Source organism: Geotrypetes seraphini, chromosome 1 (genome assembly GCF_902459505.1).
Source record: "Geotrypetes seraphini chromosome 1, aGeoSer1.1, whole genome shotgun sequence".
Lineage (NCBI taxonomy): Eukaryota > Metazoa > Chordata > Amphibia > Gymnophiona > Dermophiidae > Geotrypetes > Geotrypetes seraphini.
Window position 1 is genome coordinate 128,010,011 of NC_047084.1, and position 21,841 is coordinate 128,031,851.

At 43.7% G+C, this 21,841-nt stretch overlaps 1 protein-coding gene across 2 annotated transcripts in view; it reads right to left on the reverse strand.

Moving 5' to 3' along the window:
• Nucleotides 1–18,233: 18,233 nt before the first annotated feature.
• ANXA5 (annexin A5) overlaps nucleotides 18,234–21,841 on the reverse strand; it is a 145,223-nt gene continuing 141,615 nt past the window's right edge. For both annotated transcript variants that reach the window (XM_033938395.1, XM_033938384.1), the window contains one exon: nucleotides 18,234–18,558. In XM_033938395.1, the coding sequence (XP_033794286.1) occupies nucleotides 18,496–18,558 (63 nt within the window). In that variant the 3' untranslated portion in view covers nucleotides 18,234–18,495. The remainder of the gene's footprint in view (nucleotides 18,559–21,841) is intronic.

Consider the following 21,841-nt stretch of genomic DNA (forward strand, 5'->3'; position numbering starts at 1 on the left):
TTCGGGGGTTGGGTTGTTTCACTTTGGGATGGATACTAGTCATGGTCATGATTCCTTTTTTTTTTGCGTGCTGATCTCTGTAGATAGCTAGAGGATATGTGTCTAGGCGAGGTGTCAGGACGTTTGGTTTTGTGTGACTTTTGCGGTTTTGATGGTGTTTCACCTTGTTTTTATGTTTAAAACTTTAATAAACAATTATGGGAAAAAAAGGTATTGGGGTGTTTTTAAAAGGCTCGGGGGGTGTTAAAAATGTATATCTTTGGGATGGGACAGGGGTGTTTTAAAAAGGAGCGGGGGTTAAAAAAGGTTGTTTTTAATTTTTGTTTCATTGTTCTGCATACTGGAGGTTGCTCCCTGCTCTAGGAGGGGGGTGGGGGTTCATGCTGTGGTATTCTTGATTATTGTTCCAGTTTTGTTTGGGACTTGTTTCTGGTTTGGGCTATGCTCTGTTTGTAATTTATTTTGGAAACCAATAAAAAATGTACCATAAAAAAGAGAGGGGGGATTAAAAAAGGAACTGGGGTAGACAGGTTACAGGACAAGGCAGTGCAGTGGGACAGGGTACAGAGCCTGGCAAGGAGTGTAGGGTTAGGTGCAGAGCCTGGCAGGGAGAATTTGGTTCAGAATGTTTTTTTCTTGATTCCCTCTAAATTTAGAGTGCGTCTTATGGTCAGGTGTGTCTTATGGAGCGAAAAATACGGTATACAGGAAATCAAACAATTTAAAATATAAAAGTAAAATTTAATGCAGAATTTAATCAATTCTTAATCTATCTCAAGTCCTCTAAAAATAAGGCATAAGATCCAAGATTAACTTGAGTGACAAAAGCAAAATCAAAAGAAATTCCTAATTGAAGAAAATAAGTGGGTGAGATTCTTATTCTTTTGAGGCTGTTAGGTTTCAGGTTTCAAGTTTATTAAAATATTTTTTAAACTGCTTAATCAGGTTTCTAAGTAATGTACAATATAAAATTTCATAAAAACATATTAAAACGTAAAAACATATACAAACAAGGGATACTGGATAAAATCCAAGTGTCATAATAAAGCACAGATAAAACATTTGGACCTACTTCAAACAATAGGAAAGTGGGGAAGAACTACAATCGTTACAGAAAAGTGCAACATAAAAGGAAAGTACAATAGGTTAGGGTAAAAAGTAACAGTTTACTTTAATTTTGTCCTTAAAAGGACAGTTGTTATCCAAAGGCATCCTGGAACAAGAATGTTTTTAGTTTTACTTTAAATTGTTTTAAATCGGATTCACCACGCAAGTGGTTAGGCAGCGAATTCAAGAGAGTAGGGGCAGTGACGGCAAAATTATTGGAGCGCAACGTATTCATCAATTTTAAAGAAGGTATAACGAGAAGATTCTGAGATGTTGAACGAAGAGATTTTAATGTATTATAGGGAATTAAAAGTCTGTTGATAAAATCTGGTTGGTTGGTTGATTTTGTTGTGAATGTTAAAAGTTGGATTTTATAACTGATTCTGTGTTCAACTGGTAACCAATGTGCGCTAATCAAAAGGGGTGAAACGTGATCGTATTTCTTTGCACCACAAATCAAATGATCTTAATAGCTGTGTTTTGTACAATCTGAAGCCGTCTAATTTCCTTTTTTTGTAATACCCTTATACAGGGCATTGCAGTAGTCTATACAAGAGATTACTAGAGAGTGGATCAATGTGTTCAAGGAGGCCGGTTCAAGTAACTTAGCAAGGGAACATATCATTCTGAGTCGATAGAAGCATTTCTGAACGAATGTGCTAATGTGAAAATGATAAGAAAATTTATTGTCAAAAGTAACTCCTAGTAGTTTTAAAGTAGGAACAATTTTGATGGAGAGCGATTCAAGCTTCAAGGGAGTCTGAAGTGTTGTTCCTTCTTTAAAAGGAAAAATCATGAGTTTTTCCTTCCCCAAGACGTTTAAGAGACACAAAACAGGATAAATGAGAAGATTCTTGAAAAACATATTTTACAGATTGGTATCATATTATACACTTGCAAGGAAATCCAAGATGAAATACACCTCCTATCTCAGTTAGTGCAGGTCTCAAAATTAGAAATTGTCGCCTCCTTTTTTGTGTTTCCCTTGAAACATCCAGAAACATCTGGATTTTATATCCTAGGAATTCCTTAGATCTATTTTGAAAAAACATTCTCAATATCCATTTTTTATCTGGCAACAATGCTACCGTTAACAGTAGTGTTGCCAGTGTAGCAATAGCTGTATCGGAGGTTTCTAATATATTTGTCATGTTTAGTGGGATTTCTTGTTGATTATTTTTATTTTCTTGTTGTGGTGGTAGTTTGGATGGTACATTATATGCTTTAACAAATGGAGGAATAGATTGTTCAGGTACATTTAGTACCTCTATAAAATATATTTTCAACATATCAATTGGTGTTATCATTGGAATTTTTAGGAAATTAGCTCTATTTTTGAGAGTTATTAGCTCTAATTTTCTTCTTAATGAAATATTATCAGTAATCAAAGTCTCCTGGATTTTCTTAATTGATTTTACTTCTGTTGAGGTTTCTTCTGTTTCTTTTTAACATTAATAATAATAATAGTTTATTTTTATATACCGCCATACCCCGGAGTTCTAGGCGGTTCACAATCAATCAATCATTATACATACAGTACAAATAGATATTTAAAATTGAAAACATCTAACATTTCAGCAAAGTTAAAAGCTTACAGTGGGAAGATGCAAACAATTTAAAATGAAATAAAAATTATAAGTAAGTAATAAGATACATTAGGTTGCCAGTCTATTGAATAATTGAGTTTTTATCTGTTTTCTAAAATCAAGTGGAAGTTTCCTCTTTAAGTTTTCTCCTAAATCTTTCACCTGTAAGGACAAAGTTTTCCCAAGGTTTTCAACAAGGTCCCACAATGCACTTAAAGTAACCTCGGGAGGTTTTATTGGAGAAATAGCAAGTGTCTCAGTTATTTTCTCTTTCCCCAGCTGTACCTCTCGTTTGTCTTGGTCCGTTTCCCTCAGCGATGTTCCCGCCTCAGGTTGATTCACAGGGCTGGAAAGCTCCCCCTCTGAAGACGATTGCAAGCTGTCACTGGCCTTGTATAGCAAAAGCACCGCCTCTAAGGACGTGTTCAGCTTACATGGAGAGATAGCACTCTGAGGCTGTGGGGGTGGAACTCTAGTGTTGGGGCTCAGAGTCGCAACGAGCTCATGGATTTCCATAACGGTGTTACTCATCGCCGGTGTCTCCAGCGGGCGATTCCCCGATGAATTTGTCTCTCATTGAAGACACCGCAAAAGTTCATCAATCGTGCCGATTGGGGGGATTCCAGAGCTACGGGAGGCTCCACCGACACTCTTTCCTCTCCGCTTCGGCATAATTTCAGGTAATCTTGCCAAACTCAGGCAACGATTTGCAGCGTCTCACCAGCTGCAACCCTCCGTGGCCATCTTGGATCTTCTCTGAAAACCCAGAACCAGTGTTATTTAACTTATTTATAAATGATCTGGAAATTGGAACAACAAGTGAAGTGATTAAATTTGCAGATGACACTAAAATTTTCAAAGTTGTTAAAACGCATGCAGATTGTGAAAAATTGCAGGAAGAACTTAGGAAATTGGAAGACTGGACATCCAAATGGCAGATGAAATTTAATGTGGACAAATGCAAAGTGATGCACATTGGGAAGAATAACCTGAATCACAGTTACCAGATGCTAGGGTCCACCTTGGGGATTAGTACCCAAGAAAAGGATCTGGGTACCATCGTAGACAATACAATGAAACCTTCCGCTCAATGTATGGTGGCGGCCAAAAAAGCAAACAGGATGCTAGGAATTATTAAAAAAAAGGGATGGTTAACAAGACTAAGAATGTTATAATGCCCCTGGTATCGCTCCATGGTGTGACCTCATCTGGAGTTTTACATTCAGTTCTGGTCTCCTTATCTCAAGAAAGATATAGTGGTGCTAGAAAAGGTTCAAAGAAGAGTGACCAAGATGATAAAGGGGATGAAACTTCTCCGGTATGAGGAAAGACTAAAAAGGTTAGGGCTCTTCAGCTTGGAAAAGAGACAGCTGAGGGGAGATATTGCAATTATCTTTATAAAGGCATCTCTCAAAAGGAAAAAAGGAGGTTACAAATAATACAAAATACGGCAATAAAAATCATTACCAACTCAAAACAGTATGACCATGATACTCCACTACTAAAACCAGCTCATTGGCTTCCAATTCAACACAGAATTTCCTATAAATTAGCTCTCTTAACGTTCAAGATCAGACAGTCAAAATTACCAGCCTTCCCAGATAGACTCATAAGAACATAAGAACTGCCATCTCCGGATCAGACCTTCGGTCCATCAAGTCCGGCGATCCGCACACGCGGAGGCCCCGCCAGGTGTACACCTGGCGTAATTTTTAGTCCACCATATCTTTATATGCCTCTCTTAAGTAGATATGCATCTAGTTTGCTCTTGAAGCCTAGGACGGTCGATTCCGCAATAATCTCCTCTGGGAGGGCATTCCAGGTGTCAACCACTCTGAGTGAAGCAGAACTTCCTGACATTAGTCCTGAACCTGTCCCCCCTTGATCCATACTCTACATCTAGAACCCTAAGATCAACAAATCAAAAATCCTCTTTCAGTCCCTACTTTAAAGGTAATCAGTACAAGGCGGAATGAAATATTTTTGTTACAGCTCCCCAGCAATGGAATCACTTACCTATTTATCTCCAGGAAGAATCAATGTTAGAATGATTTAAAAGCTCACTAAAGAGCTTCCTCTTTATAGATGCTTTCGGGAATTAGCTTAGGATAAAAAGCCAGGATCTCTTTTGCCAGCAATTAAAGCTGGTTTGTTGTTGGTTTTTTTTTTTTTAAAGATTAGACACTTCAAGCCAACAGGGTCCTCCTTCCATCATGTTTTTTTTCCTTAATTGTTCTTTTCTTTTAAGGGTCTGTGCTGGGACCGCTGCTTTTTAACATATTTATCAATGATCTAGAGATGGGAATAACTAATGAGATAATTAAAATTTGCTGATGATACAAAGTTGTTAAATCGTAAGAGGAATGTGAAAAATTGCAAAAGGACCTTGGAAGACTGGGCATCAAAATGGCAGATGATGTTTAATGTGAGCAAGTGCAAAGTGATGCATATGGGAAAGAGAAACCCGAACTATAGCTATGTGATACAGGGCTCCATGTTAGGTGTCACCATCCAGGAAAATTATCTAAGTGTCATCATAGAAACATGACAGCAAATAAAAGCCAAATAGCCCATCCAGTCTGCCCATCCACAGCATCCATCTCCTCCTCTCCCTAAGAGATCTCACATGCCTGTCCCACGCTTTATTGATATGATGAAACCCTCAGCTCAGTGTGTGACGGTAGCTAAGAAAGTAAATAGAATGTTAGGAATTATCAGGAAAGGAATGGAAAATATTATGATGCCTCTGTATCTCTTTATAGTGTAGCCGCACCTGGAACACTATGCAATTCTGATCACTGCATCTCAAGAAAGATATAGCGAATTTAGAAAAGGTATAGAGAAGGGCGACGGAAATGGTAAAAGGGATGGAACAACTTCCCTATGATGAAAAGCAAAAGTGGAGGAGATGGCTCGGGAGATATGATAGAGGTCTTTAAAATAATGAGTCACTTGTTTGCTCTTTTTAAAAATACTAGGACTGGGGGGCATGTATTAAAGCTTTTAAGTAGTATATTTAAAACTAATAGGAGAAAATATTTCTTCACTCAACATGTACTTAAACTTGGGAATTCATTGCCATACAATGTGGTGAAAGCAGTTAGCTTAGCAGGGTTTAAAAAGCTTTGGATTGGGAGGGGGGGGGCACGTGATGCCGAGAGACTGACTGGAAGTGCATCTCAGCTGCTCCAGGCCATGTAGATCTAACACACCTTGAAAACCCTTTTTATCCCCTCTGGCTGCGGGCCTCTTAAATCTTAGTGTGTAGCCCTCATCTTGCTGGTTCTGCAGCTCCATTTTGTTTGCGGTGGAACATTGTTATGGCATCAAAGACACCTCGAGGCATCAAAGAAAAGCAGAAGGTGCAGGAACCTAGAATGGTGGAGCACCACGATGCACCAATCTTCACGCTTGAAGCTGCAGCGGTTCAGGAACTCACGCGATCGCTCACATTAGTAATGGAGGATAAGCTGGCGAAAACACACTTTCATGGAAGAGATTAAAGAAAACTTGACTCGTATGCCAGCCGCTTCAGCACGCCAAAGACCGCTTTGCCCAGCAGAAAGATATTACCGCCAATTTCGAGGAGTGTATCAGAATGCTGGAATCCTCCAACCAGACCCTCTTGGAGCGCTTTGAGGATCACGAGAACAGAGGTCGCCGCAATAATCTACGATTTGTGGGCATCCCCGACTCGATCCGAGATGTCGACCTTCGGACATGGTTGGAGGGCTGGATCCTCAAGGCCTTGGACTTACCTGCTCCATTGTTGCCAAATTCTATTGAAAGAGCACACCACATAGGACCTCGCTGAGAGAACGATCGAAGGCCCCAGCCGGTCATCGCTCGATTTCTTAATTATGCCATTAAAGAACAGATCCTTGCTTAGTACCGAAAAGGGAAAGCTCAGCATCTTCAGTTTGATAGCAACAAGATCCTGCTCTTCCAGGACTTCTCGCCGCAGGTCTCCTCCCGGCGCAGAGGTATGGCGCCCTACTGCAGCGAGCTCTTCAAGAGAAACATCTGATTCTCACTGCTTTACCCCGCAAGAGCCCGGGTGTCCTATAACAACACCATATCCTATTTGAACACGTCCGAAGAATTGGATGGCTTCATTAATAAAAGGCTACCCTCCCCGGTACCTGAGGAGCCATGCATGCCCTGAGAAGGGGCACTTTGCTGGTGCCTGCTGTCTGCTTTCCTGGGGGCCGTGGCCTGTTCCTGGGGCCTGTTCTAAGAAACAAAAACCCTATTCTTCAAAAAATACATTAAACCTCTATAACAGAACCAGACCCGCCTCAAGCTTCACCCAAAACACCAACTACATAGCAAATAAAAAAATATTCAAATCACTCCTTAGGCATTTACTAGTATCTTGACAATTCTCATGTAATCCACCAAATGTATTTCATAGCATCATAACAATTCTTATGTAATCCGCCTTGAACCGTAAGGTAACTGCAAAATAGAAATCACTAATATAATGTAATGTACTTTGCTGATGCTGTAGTTTTTCTGATTAGTGGCTCCGTTTTGCGGAAGGACCAGGGCAGTGAAGCCGCGGGGGGCCTACTTGTGTGCTTCTTCTCCTCTGTTGTTCCTGGCTGCTGAGGGTGCTGCCCTGGCCTGAGAACCTCTGCTTCTTGATAATCCGCAGTTGTTTTTTATAGCTGTTTTCTGGGTTGGCTCATTGTTATGCTGGAGGAGGATAAGTTTATTGCTGTTCTTGTCTCTTATGCCGGGCTTTCTTGTTCTAGCTTTTCCTTTATATTACTGCTCTCTGTACTTTGTTTTGTTTTGTTCTTTCTTTCTCCTTTCTAATTCTCTTTTTGAGACCTGGTTGCACTGCTAGTGGTGCAGTCTTTGGGCCTTGACTGTTTTTGTTTACCTGCTGCTGAGGGGTTCTTCTTTCCTATACTGGCTATGGCCTGGGACTGCCTGATTGCTATTTTGACCACTGTTGGAACTGTGGTTACTGTATAACATTGTGCTGGGGGGGAGGGGATTTGGTTGGGACGTCCCATCCCCCTTTCAGTATTGATGTGTGTTATTTGTTTCATGTCTCTGGTATTGCTTCTCTGCTATGGTTCAATTGAATGTACAATCTCTTAATGTTGATGGGATACACTCCCCGATTAAACGTACCAAGATTTTAGCTTATCTCAAGAAGGAGCGTACTGACATAGCATTTGTACAAGAGACACACTTGACCCCCTACAGAACATGTTAAACTTAAACGAGACTGGGTGGGACAGACAGATGGGCTCTGCATCTTTTACAGCTAGGAAATGTGGTGTAGCAATATTACTACATAAGAATATACCATTCCACATTCATCACCAAATTGCTGACGTCAATGGGAGATATCTAATTTTAATAGGGGACCTGTGGGGTCATCCACTAGTGCTTTGCAGTGTCTATGCTCCTAATACCTACTCACAAGGTTTTTTCTCCTCACTTGTTGGACACCTGGCCCTGCTCAACTCCAATTTCATCATAATGGGAGGAGATTTAATGTGGTGGCTAACCCCAGTTAGGACTGCAAACCTGCTAAGCCTGCCCAGAAGGGTCATTTCACCAAGGGAGTTAATTTTCTTATGTCGGAGCTGGGCTTGGTAGACTCTTGGTTCATCCTGCACCCCGACGACCTGGATTTTTCCTTTTGCTCCCATCCTCATGCAGTGTACTCCCGTATTTTTTATATTCTAGTCTTCGTCAAGTTCTCTGCCGCTTCTATGAGAGCACCTTTGGTGTCTGGTCATGTTCTTCTCGGGTTCAGTCCCTCTACTGCTACTCGTGTTTGGCGGATGTCTCCCTAGCTTTATAGGGACACTCGTTTCCACGCTTACTGCAAGCAAAAATGGGATGACTATGTACAGACTAATTCTGTGACTGATGCCGGCCCTGTTAATTATTGTGAAGTGGCAAAAACGGTTATAAAAAAGAAGCGTGATCAGGAGTTTCTTTCACTGTCCAAGGAGATCCAACGGCTTCATATTGCTCGTCTACACCCTTCGACCAAGGCGGCTAAGCTCAAGCTCCAGATTAATACCCTTTTTAAATCAAAGAGCAAACCGAAGCATTTATTGTTATAAATACTGTTTGCATCGATGTGGAGACAAAACTGGTCGTATGCTAGCCAATCTTGTGCGTCCTCCTAAAGTAAAGCTTATTATTACTTCAATTAAGGATAAACAGCCTAGGGTACACTACATCACGACCATAATGCAATCACTCATCAGTTTGTAAAATTTTACACAGAGCTACAGCCCAGCCGGAAGATGGTGCTGCTAGGGAGGACTTTTTTGGGCTCATGAGCTGTCTAATGGTGCTGTCACGGGGGAAGAGATTCAATTGGCCATATGTAAACTCAAGCTGGCTAAAATACCAGGCCCCGATGGTTGGGTCCCGAATTTTATAAACTCTTGGACCCTACAGCACTTTTACCTTTACAGGCCAATTTTATAGGCCTTCGTATTTCAACGCCTCCTAGGGACTCTCACAATCGGGCTCACATTATTATTCTTCCTAAACCGGGCCGACCTTTAGATGTTCTTGGATCCTATCACTTGTTCTCTCTACTTAACCAGGATGTTACAATACTAGTCAGCATCCTTGCCACATGCCTTAATCTGTTCCTCCCGCTGCTCATTCATGAAGATCAAGTTGGTTTTGTACCAGGCAGACATGCCTCCATGAACTCGTCAAAAGTACTGGCTGACCTACAATCCTCTCAAGGGTTGGCTGATCGGGCCCTGATTACCAGTCTGGATGTCAAAAAAGCTTTTGATATGGTTTCCTGTAAACATCTTTTTTGGGTGCTGGGGCATTTTGACATTCAAGGGGATTTATTGCTTGATTGACCGCTTTGTATCATAATCTGTAGTCCCAAATCCTAGTGAATGGTGGAGTGTCCAATCCCTTTCCCTTGGGGTGGGGTATATTACAGGGCTGCCCTCTCTCTCCGCTTCTTTTTCTTCTCTCTTTGGAGCCCTTAGCAACCTGTATCCACCAAGATCCTAATTTGGAGGGATGAAAATAGGGGCCCAGGAGTTCCCCATTAGCATGTTTGCTGATGATATGCTGTTGTATGTCAGACATGCTGATAGGACTATGCCAGCCCTTATGACTGTTATCAACCAGTATGGGCGTTTCTTTGGACTTAAAATTAATTTTGATAAAACTGAGGCCATAATTCTGGGGGCTCCTGCATTAAAGCCCTGGTGTGGGACGTTGGATATCAGTATTGCACCAGGGACCTTGAAATATCTGGGCATTATGCTACATCGCGACCCAAAAAATAAAAACTCTGTCATAAATGGCGCTTGCTTCCTCTACCGCTGATGGGCAGAGTAGCCCTAGTAAAGATGGTACTGTTCCCAATGTTATTGTATCCACTTCAGACCTTCCTGGTCTGGCTTTCTTGTAGTGACGAGCATCTTTTCCAATCTATCATTCGGACATTCATCTGGAGAGATAAAGCAGCCCACATTAATCTTCTCAAACTGACCCAAAGCAAAGATAGGGGTGGCTTGGGATTACCTGACCTCCGCATTTATAATGTTGCAGTCCTTCTACGGTGGAATCACGAGCACCTGGTGTCTTCCCGGTGTTACTCTCCTTCAGGTCTCATTGGGGCTTGTTGCTCGCCCTGGGCCATTTTTTATCTTCTCCATAATCCTAGGGGAGTTTCTGTGGGATCCCTTCTTTCTAAATTCTTGTTTCTCCAACATAAGAACATAAGAACATAAGCATTGCCTCTGCTGGGTCAGACCAGGGGTCCATCGTGCCCGGCAGTCCGCTCACGCGGCGGCCCCCCAGGTCCATGACCTGGAAGTGTTCCCTACCTAACCTAAAATATCCATACCCCATTCGCTCAATGTCCTGTAAGGTAACTCTATCTGTACCCTGTAATCCCCTTTGCTTCCAGGAAGTCATCCAGTCCCTTTTTGAACCCCAGAATTGTACTCTGTCTTATCACCTCTCCGGGAAGCGCGTTCCAGGTGTCCACCACCCTCTGAGTGAAGAAGAACCTCCTTGCATTCGTTATGAATCTGTCTCCTCTCAGTTTTTCTGAATGACCTCTTGTTTTAGTTGCCCCTGCTAGTCTAAAGAATCTGTCCCTCTCCACCTTCTCTATGCCTTTCATGATTTTATAAGTTTCTATCATGTCCCCTCTCAGTCTCCGCTTCTCCAGGGTAAAGAGCCCCAGCCTGTCCAACCGTTCGGCATATGAAAGGTTCTTCATACCCTTTATCATCCTCGTTGCCCTCCTCTGGACCCTCTCGAGTATTGCCATGTCCTTCTTGAGGTATGGCGACCAGTATTGGACGCAGTATTCCAGATGTGGGCGCACCATTGCTCGATACAGTGGCAGGATAACTTCCTTCGTTCTGGTAGTGATACCTTTCTTGATAATGCCCAACATTCTGTTCGCTTTTTTTGAGGCCGCTGCACATTGTGCCGCCGGCTTCATTGTGTTATCTACCAATACCCCCAGATCTTTTTCTTGGCTGCCTTTCCCGAGTACCCTCCCTCCCATCGTGTAGCTGTACATGGAGTTTCCTTTCCCTATGTGCAAGACTTTACATTTCTCCACATTGAAGCTCATCTGCCATTTTTTTGCCCACTCACTCAGTTTGTTCAGGTCGCTCTGCAGTTCTTTGCATTCCTCAACAGTTCTGACCCTGCTGGAGAGTTTTGTGTCATCCGCGAACTTGATAACTTCGCACTTTGTCCCCATTTCTAGATCATTAATAAATATATTGAACAGCAGCTCTGTGCAAAGCCTGGCAGCGGTGGAGGTTGCAGCAGGGTAGATCCCCAGTGGCCTCTTCCTTCTTATCCCTTCTTAGGAATCCTACTTTTGTTCCCAGTTAGGGGGGGGGGGTTTGGCGGGGATGGGGGGAAGGGAACTGACTCTGGGGGCTGCACTACAATTGGGAGGGGGACACTTTCCTTCTCTGTCACAGATGCAAGGCTTGTGGAATTTGCCACCCGCTCATTCTTACACTTATTTACAAATTCAGCACTACTACCATTCCCTAGTAAGGGAGTATGGGGATAGATGACCTTATGGGAGCTTGGACTTGATCTTTCTGTCTACACCCATGTCCTCTAATACGATTTCCACCTGGTATGTATCGGGCAGGGACTCTCACGGGGAGGGGTCTTTGACCTCATTAGCCCAGGAATGGACCACTGACTTGGGAATGGAGGTCTCCATACATGCACTCCAGCAGTTCTTTCACAAGCTTTATTCTCATGTGAAAGCGGTCTCTGCAGGAGACTCAATTCAAAATTCTCAATAGGGCATACTTTACTCGCTCTAGGGGTCATGTTATGGGGCTCTGGCCAGATAGCAAATGTATTAAATGTAAAACCCTGCGGGGCACCTTTCTTCATTCATTCTTTAATTGTCCTGTTTTGACTTTCTGGGCCCCTATACAACGCTGTCTGGATTGTTTCACTGTATTTTAAGCTGGAATGGTCCAGCGTTGTTGCTGGGGGATGTACAAGGACTTGATGCAACAAGGTTTGGATGAGGCTTCTATCAAGTTCCTGCTGCACGCCATTCTCTGGGGTAAAAAACTTATTCTGCAGCATTGGGTGACCGAGGAGGCACCTACCTATGCTATGTGGCTCCCGCAGATGAGGATTCAAGCTCGCTATGAACTGGACACTTACTCTGCTAGATCCACAATTTTACAGAAGACTTATTGTGCTCTATGGGCGACTTTTTTGAGTGCTAAGGATTGACTTCTCTGGTTGAGTGGCTGCTGTTGTTTTCCAGATAGTTGCTTTGCTTCTTTGCATTTCACTATGTTTGTGTTCCATTCTGCCTATTCTTTCTGCTTTTATACAAAGCTGAGCCATCAGCCTTCTCATAGGGGGCCAACTACTGCACTCCGAGTAGCTGGGGGTTTGATCCTCGTTCTATTTCCCCCCCCCCCCCCACGATATTTAGTTATGTCTAGGGGTATTGCTTTTTGATTTTGTGTGATTGGTGTGGGTGTGTGGTATGGCGAATGGGTGCTGGGATGAATGGCACGAATTTGGGGACTGTCTGGGTGTCTGCCTTTGTTGAATCATTTGGGGATTCTCTAGAGCAGGGGTAGGGAACTCCGGTCCTCGAGAGCCGTATTCCAGTCGGGTTTTCAGGATTCCCCCAATGAATATGCATTGAAAGCAGTGCATGGAAATAGATCTCATGCATATTCATTGAGGAAATCCTGAAAACCCAACTGGTATACGGCTCTTGAGGACCGAAGTTCCCTACCCTTGCTCTAGAGTGTTTTCACAATAAAATGGACTGGGGTGCTTTTGTTTGTTACCTGTTCGGTTGCATGCTGCGGTTTCTTATGCAGTGCTAAGAGGAACAGCATCCGAGTGGGTATGTTTTTGTTAGTTATAGCAATGTTCCTGCTGTATATTTTGCTGTTCCCCCCTCTACCACAAGCCCCCAAAACCGGCTGGAAGTCTCAGCAGCCATTTTTACTCCAGAGAAAGAATAGGCAGGAACATGTGAGAATTGCTCCTGCCCTGACGCATCGCTAGACCACTAGGAAATCATGGTAGGTGGGGGGGGGGGGAGTGGATTAGGGGGGGTTTACTCTCACTTGAGAGAATGCTAGCTGCTGGTCCAGTGGGGGTGAGGACATGGGCTGGGGCACGAGCTGACCACGGTTTATATTCAGATAGGTTTATATTTGAATATAATATGGATGAAGTTACAACTATGTTATTTTGGTCATACCATCAGAAGCGAAAGATCACTGGAGGCAGAGATCATGTTTGGGAAGATCAAAGGAAGCAGGTGAAGAGGGCGACCTGCAATCAGATGGCTGGACACATAGGGATTGTCAGCCCAGCCTTATATTGCTAGCTGTCAGCATTTTCTGTTGGCCTAAGCCGTGTCAGCAAAAGGGCTATGGGACATTATATCAATCTGACTCTGGAATGTTGATGCAGATAAACCCCAAAAGCTCCTGCACATTAAGCATCCAGCCACATTGATTATCAAAAAGATATGCTACGTGAATGGGACAAACGTCAGTCACACTAATTCCATCTACCATTCCTACAAGTGTCACACTTTCCTTATGAATTAAGTTTACCATTGTTTCAAACAGTTTCCAAATTATGAACAGAACAACATTGAGGTACTCAAGCATTTTTTCCATCTGTCCTGGCAGGCTCACACTCTATCTAATGTACATGGGCCAATGCGGGTGGCTCTAAGTAGAGAATGACACGGTGGCTGTTATCCGCCAAAATGGAGGGGAAAAAGGTGCTCACTGCTGGTACGGGGACAAGATTATCCACCGCCCCGTGGAGCGGTGAATGGCCTTGTCTCTGCAGTTAAAGGAGGGAACACGCAGGGTCACCGATCGCGCGCGGCCCCCTCTCTCCTTCCTACCTACCAGCCGCATCTATCTCCCTCCCCCCTTACCTTTCTGGTGCATTAGTGTAATTTGTGCAGGCCGCCGGAGCCTGCCTGAAGTTGCGTGCATCTGCGGGCGGAAGCTTCTCCTCTGACGCAACCGGAAGTTGCGTCAGAGGAGAAGCTTCCGCCTGCAGATGCACGCAACTTCAGACAGGCTCCAACGGCCTGCACAAATTACACTAACACGCCAGAAAGGTAAGGGGATGGGAGGGAGATGTTCAGACCACGTGAGGGGGGGTAGGGAGGAACAGACGCTGAAGGGAAATGGGGAAGAGAGTGGGGAGAAGCTGAAGAGATATGGGGAAGACAGAGTGGGGAGAAGACACTGAAGGGAAATGGGGAAGAGAGAGTGGGGAGAAAACGCTGAAGGGAAAAGGAGAACAGAGAGTGGGGAGAAGACAGAAGGAAGGGAAGACGACAGATGACAGACTATAGGGGGAGCGGAGGTAAGAAGGGGGGGGTTGAAGGGAGAGCCACAGTAACAGAGCAAATGGAAGACGCAGAGAGAAGACACACAGTGGATGGAAGGAATTGAATGAGAAGATGAGGAAAGCAAAAACCAGACAACAAAAGGTAGAAAAAAAATTTCTATTTAATTTTCTTTTTCTTTAATTTTTGCTTTAGGATAAAGTAGTATATTAGTTGTGTTGATAAAAATATATAAACAAAGCCCTGCCAGCTGAACATCTTTTTCTCTAGTTCAGCAGCTAGAACTTTGATTTATAAGGAATAAGCTAAATATTGCAGTTCTGAGGCTTGTATGGATGCTGCGGGGACAGGGATGGTGATTGCTGAGATGGGGTGGGGACAAATTTTTTCCCTGTGTCATTCTCTAGCTCTAACCACTGCCACCACACACTTTCTTATAAGTATTGCATATCTGTAATATTAAGCCCATTTCTGCACAATATTCTTTATGCAATCACTCTTGGCTGTCACTGTCATTAATTTAACTTCCTACTAAATCTCCTGAGGGCATAACCCAGAATCTCTGGTGGATTGTAAGGCTGCCATATTGGGGGCTTTTCTGCTGCATCATCCAAAACCTTACAGGTGAGGCTGGACTCATTTAGAGCACTGGTCTTTGACCTAAGGGTCGCCGTGTGAGTAGAGAGCTGCACGGGAACGGGGATGACGGGAATCCCGCGGGACCCGCGGGGATCCCGTGGTTCCCCCTTTGGGTCACGGGGATCCCGTGGGGATGCCCCCTAGGGGCAAAGCCCTCCCTTCCTCCGACGTCAGCACTGACATCAGGAAGACTTCCGGTCAGCTATGTGCGGCAGGGCAGGTAGGAAGAAGGCAATGGCGTACGAAAGAGGGGGGAGGGGGCGGTCCGCCCCGGAGAATGCGCACAGCCGGTCAGGTCCCCCGATCGACCGACAACAGGCCCAGCCGACAAATCTCCCTGCCCTGTAGCCGCGAATCTAAATTACCTCTTACAGCAGCTTCACTACTCCAGCTGCTGTAAGAAGGTAATTTAGATTCGCGGCTACAGGACAGGGAGATTTGTCAGACCGGGCCTGTTCTGTTGTCGGTCGGGTGCGAAAGCGCCACAAAGGTAAGGGGCAGGGAGGGAGGAAAGGTGGAGTGGAGAAGAAAAGACACTTAAGGGGGGAGAAGGCCGCTGAAAGCACTGGGGAAGACAAAGGGGTGGAGAATGCCACTGAAAGGACATGGGGAAAACAGGGGGGGGGAGAAGGCCGCTGAAAGAACATGGGGAAGACAGAGGGGGGAGGAGGACGCTGAAAGGACATGGGGAAGGCAGAGGGGGGAGAAGGATGCTGCCAGACAGGACATGGGGAAGATGGTGGGGGAGAAGGACACTGAAAGGAAATGGGGAAGAGGGAATGGGGAGAAGACGCTGGCAGGGAAGAAGACAGAAGTGCCAGACTATGGGGGGAGCGGAGGGAAAAAGATGGGTGCCAGACCAATTTGGGAGGGGGGAGAAAGGGAGAGGCACAGTAACAGAGCAAATGGAAGACACGGAGAGAAGAGAGGCAGTGGATGGAAGGAATTGAATGAGAACATGAAGAAAGCAGAAACCAGGCCACAAAGGTAGGAAAAAAATTCTTTTTTTTTTGCTTAAGGATAAAGTAGTATATTAGTTGTGTTGATAAAAATTTATAAACATTAGAGGCTCTGGTAGAAACCCGTTTACAAAATATGTATTCTTCCCAATTAATATTTCCAAATTAATAAAGTCTTTTTGCTTATTTTTAAATGGGTTTCTACCAGAGCCTTTAATTCAGTAGCATAATTAAATGAAATAACTATTTCTGTAGTTTATAGGGACGGGCAGGGATGTAGGGGATTCCTCGCGGGGACATAGGGGATTCCTCGCGGGGCGGGCGGGGACGGAGGGATTCCTCGCGGGGACGGGTGGGACTTTGGCGGGGACGGGTGGGATTTCTGTCCCCGTGTGAGCGGACTGCTGGGCAAGATGGACCACTAGTCTGACCCAGCAGCGGCAATTCTTATGTTCTTATGTACAGGGATGACACTGGAGGACCTTTCCAGACTAGCACAAAACCAATTTCTTTTTAGATCTGTAATTCATCAAGTCGCTAGGACTCAAGCACAAGTCGATGGCACCTAACATATAGTACTTGGGAATATCTACTGCTTATTCCTAGGATGAGCAGCATACAATCTGTTTTACTGTTTTGGGATCTTGCCAGGTTCTGTTAGAAACAAGATACTGGACTTGATGGATCTTCGATCTGTCCCACTATGGCGATGCTTATGTACCTAGGTTAATGCAACTGTTGGTAGGGTGGAGGGAATTCGGGTACGGGTGTTTGACATGCAGAAAGGGTCACTCTCATGGCTTGCACAACCAGGTGTAACAAGTTTCAAGTTTATTAAAATTTGTTAACCCGCTTATCATGTTTCTAAGCAGCATACATAAGTTTAAAATCTGGGTAATACATTATAAGTACAAACCACAAGGAAAAAAAATCCAACAAGGGCTGCAGTGAAATAAAACAAACGAGAAAACAAAACCAAAACTGCAGACAGTATGTACAAGATACAGGCTGTGTTTATTATATCAAATATAAAGGAGGTTAATATTACCACCCTTTGAAGACAAACCTATGGACCTGACACGGTCCGTGTTTCGGTAAACACGCCTTCTTCAGGGGTCCAGGCTTGGGAAGGTTTGAAATGAACCACTTTGCTTTTTCAGCAAGTTCTTTGTGTTGCATAAACCATCAAGAGAAACTAGAAACTTCTACTTATTTGCTTATCCAAAAATTAATGAGTGTAGATATAAGACCTTCTTAGATAGGACCCGAGCATTTCAAGCAGGTAGGCAACAATCTTGGTTAGGTAAATGTATTCAGCAAGCTGTTATCCTATTGCAGTTTTTGGAAATTAATCAAGACCACTTTGTTCAATAAGTTTATTACTTAGTGAGTTTTATTATTGAAATTCTATTTTACAAATATTTTTATTTTTTTACTGTATTATTGTATTTCGCCGATTGTCCAGCTCTTTTTAGTGTTAACCGCCTAGAACTTTTGGTTATGGCAGTATAAAAGAATAAAGTTATTATTATTAGTGCGCGATTGATTCTACATTGATACAGGCTTCTGTTTATTATCAATTTAAATTGCGGTCCATTTCAAACCTTCCCAAACCTGGACCCCTGAAGAAGGCGTGTTTACCGAAACACGGACCGTGTCGGATCCTTAGATTTTTTTTCAAAGGGTGGTAATATTAACCGCATTTATATTTGTACATACTGTCTGCAGTTTTGTTTTTGTTTTCTAATACATTATAAGTGAGAAACAGACATTCATTGACAGACAGTGGGATAGGAGGGAGAAGTATAATAATGAGTAGGACAAACAGCAAAGCCCAAACAAGTCCAGAAATGGTGGCTGGGAGAGGTGGGAAGTGTCATTTCCAACATGCATTAAAGTGGACCTCCTTCGTTGGGCAGGATTACTTTCTTGCTGGTCACCAGTAGCTGCTGTGCGCCACTTACTTTACGCCGATATAAGCAGATGCTCCACAATGACCTTAGATCACATTTACACTTTTTTTTTTCCAAAGATCAGCCAGAAATGAATCAGGAGAACACATGGGAATCAGCTTTTTACGTTCTTTAATTTTATAATAAATTGTTGATCTATGCTTTGTAAACATCTTCTTCAGACCATGCGCGTTAAGGTCATGGCTGGCGCCTTCATACTTGCAAGACTACATGGGACAACTGAGACCGGCTTCTGCTATAGAGGCGTTAAAAAGGGCAGTGGGCTAGCGGATACAGAGAAGCAGCTAGAGAGCACTAAAGGCATTGAAACGGAAGGACTGGCGGACTGACGAGCAGAACCATCGTTCACGCCCACATCACTCGTCATCGCCTCCACAGAGCAGCAGCAGGGCCTCCCGATAGTCACCGGATGAGTCATTCTGCAAAAGAAGACACAAAAGTCACACCACAGCCTACATACAAGACTCGTTCACCTGTTATCTGCGATTCTATGGCTCATTTGCGTAGAAATAGACAAATGTCAGTGCCATCTGGTAGGTCTTAACTCCAAGAGTGCAGACTGAGCGCAGCAGGGCTAACAGAGGCTCTATGAGATGGACTTTCAATGGCTTGAATGTGTTCCCTAGAGGTCAGAGATGTTCAACTGCCACACACAACCCTCCCCCTTTCTCAGAGGAAAGAAGATTCTGGAATAGGAGCGCCCAAACACTTTGGCTCAAGTATAACACTATGGGGGTTGTGTTTGAGGAATTTCAGTGGTAAGGGGTGGCAGGGTTAAACTATTCCCAGACAAAACCATTTCTATCAAAACTGTGGCCAAGTGGAAGCAGAAGGTGCAAGAACAGAATTGGGATGAACATGCGTCATACAATTCATATCTGAAACCCAATGGGGCTTAGCCAGTTAAGTGATGAATACTTTTTAAATATTTTTTTTTTAATTGGGGGGCCATTGACAAATTATTGCAATAATTAGACATCATTTTACACTGAAAGTACATTTTTATACATAGGGGGAGGAGGGATGGTATAAAGTTCTATTAAAGGTTTGTTTGTGGGGAGGGAATAATTTTATGTATTTAAGTTGATAATAGAAAGAAATTCAAGTGATGTAAAATATTGTGTACTTGATGTAAGATGGAAAAATGAATAAAGAATTTGAAAAAAAAAGAGTGCTGAATACTGGCGAGTACTCTGGTAGTGGCGTCGTAAGGGGGGGAGGAGGTCCACCCTAGGTGCCATCTTGGTGAGGGTGTCCCCCCCCCCCCATTGCCATGTATTTATTTATTTTTTCAGTTTTCTATACGTTCTCCCAGGGAAGCTCAGAACGGTTTACATTAATTTATTCAGGTACTCAAGCATTTTTTCCTGTCTGTCCCGGCGGGCTCACAATCTATTAAGGTGCATGCCACTTCCCTTCCCCCATACCTCCATAACGTTCCTGGTGCACGCAACAAGCTGCTGTCACACCAGTATCGTCTCTTCCTCCGACGTCACTTCCTGGGCACGGGTCCAGGAAGCGACATCAGAGAAAGAGCCGGCACAAGCGCAACAGAGGTACGGGGAAAGGAGTGCGTGGATGTGGGGAGGGACACCACCGTGCTCTGGTGACAGATTTGGCATTCATGTGGTTCGAGACCTATACTGAAGATCTAACTGTGTGAAATCGGACCGCGTGAGTGAGTTCTGTCTTTATGAGGTGGTTAAAGTGCTGAATATTGCACTGCCACTTCCCTTCCCCCATACCTCCATAACGTTCCTGGTGCACGCAACAAGCTGCTGTCACACCAGTATCGTCTCTTCCTCCGACGTCACTTCCTGGGCACGGGTCCAGGAAGCGACGTCAGAGAAAGAGCCGGCACTAGCGCAACAGAGGTACGGGGAAAGGAGTGCGTGGATGTGGGGAGGGACACCACCGTGCTCTGGTGACAGATTTGGCATTCATGTGGTTCGAGACCTATACTGAACATCTAACCGTGTGAAATCGGACCGCGTGAGTGAGTTCTGTCTTTATGAGGTGGTTAAAGTGCTGAATATTGCACTTAACTAACCAGATGCATAAACCTGGACATGGCCTGGCATTGAACATCCAGAGATAATGCCTGTTGTTACCAGTTGAATATCTACCCCTTGGGGATTTTAAAATGAGGAATATTAAGGCCCCGTGTGAGCGGAAATAAAAGTTGGAGATTTAATATTGTAGTTACTGTATATTTCTAAATAATTGTCGTCTTATGTTATACTCCATTTTGTTCTTTGTAACTGAAAAAGCAGAATGCAAACAACCGTATTAAATTTAGAGCCTGACTGAATCCAGGATCTTTGGTTTCAGCCGAAATTGAATCTACAGCAGAAACTGAAACCGTAAACAAAACTGCCCCCCCAACCATAAAAGCCCCTGTGCTGGCAGAACCTTTCTCCCTACGATTGCTCTTTCACACACACACTTCCCACCCGAAGGTCCCTCTCCCAGGCCTCTCTTACTGAAGTCTCTTTAGTGGCAGGAATGAACGCCACTCCTTCCTGCCCCTTCAAACCAAACAGTAAAACCAAAGAAGAGCGAGGATGGAACTGTACACGTCAACACAGAAGATGATTTATGGGAGTGTTTTACCTGAAAGATTAAATATTGGACTTTGTGGTTCAGAGATGTTCTTTCCAGCTCTTCCTCCTGTGGGGTCTGTACAGTTCCATCCCCTTTGGTTTTGCTCATTCTTTGTGGTGCGCTGCTTCCTTGTTCTTCCAATCCAAATCATGGCAGCCTCATAAGACTACTACGGAAGGATCTGGCAGCCATTTTTCAACTGGAACCACTCGCTCCTGTCCATTCCTGTTCCCAAAGATACTACTAGACCACCAGAGTTTCACTAAGGTAGGCCTGAAGAGGGCCTACGGGTGGTTGGACAGGAAGGGGAGGGGCAGGGAGAGGTTTGGTTTCAGCTAAAACCTGAACTTGGATTTTGGTTCAGTTTCAGTGCCAAATCTGAAATCAAAATTCAGTTGGCCTGTAACTAAATTAAATTAGTGGGCCAGAAGACAAAGATGGTTGAGACCAGCTGTGCAGGCTGGATTAGGAGCCTAGAGGCAGCCCTGCATTAGAATAGAGTAAACATAGGAGCCTCAGGGAGAACTTCAGAAAGTGTTGGACGCACTGAACAGTCTCCCAGGGAAAGTCAAAACAATTTAAGAAAAATGGGATAGGCACACTCACTTCACACAACCACAGACAATTCTTACCCAGTGTAACAAAAGATCCAGAGACCAAGTTGCGGCATCGGCAATTTTAAGCGTTGGTCTCTTTTGTTACCCTGGGTAGGAATTGTAAATGTAAAATTTTATATATACGCAGATGACATTTCTATTTTAATCCCTCTACATAATTTTACCACTGAAATTTTAAACCAGATATCTTCTATTATGACTCAGATAGAACAATGGACAATTAATTTCAAACCGAAACTCAATATGGAAAAGACCAAACTTTTCCTGGCTAGTCCCAACGACAAAATAACAAACTCAATGCTTCATCTTAATGGTCATAACTACCCGATTATTAAATCTATCAAAATTCTGGGAGTCACACTAGACCAACATTTAACACTAGCAGAACACACAAACTTAGTGGTACAAAAATGCTTTGGAAATTAAGAACCATAAAAAAATATTTTGATCCTTTATTGTTCAGACTATTGGTGCAGGCATT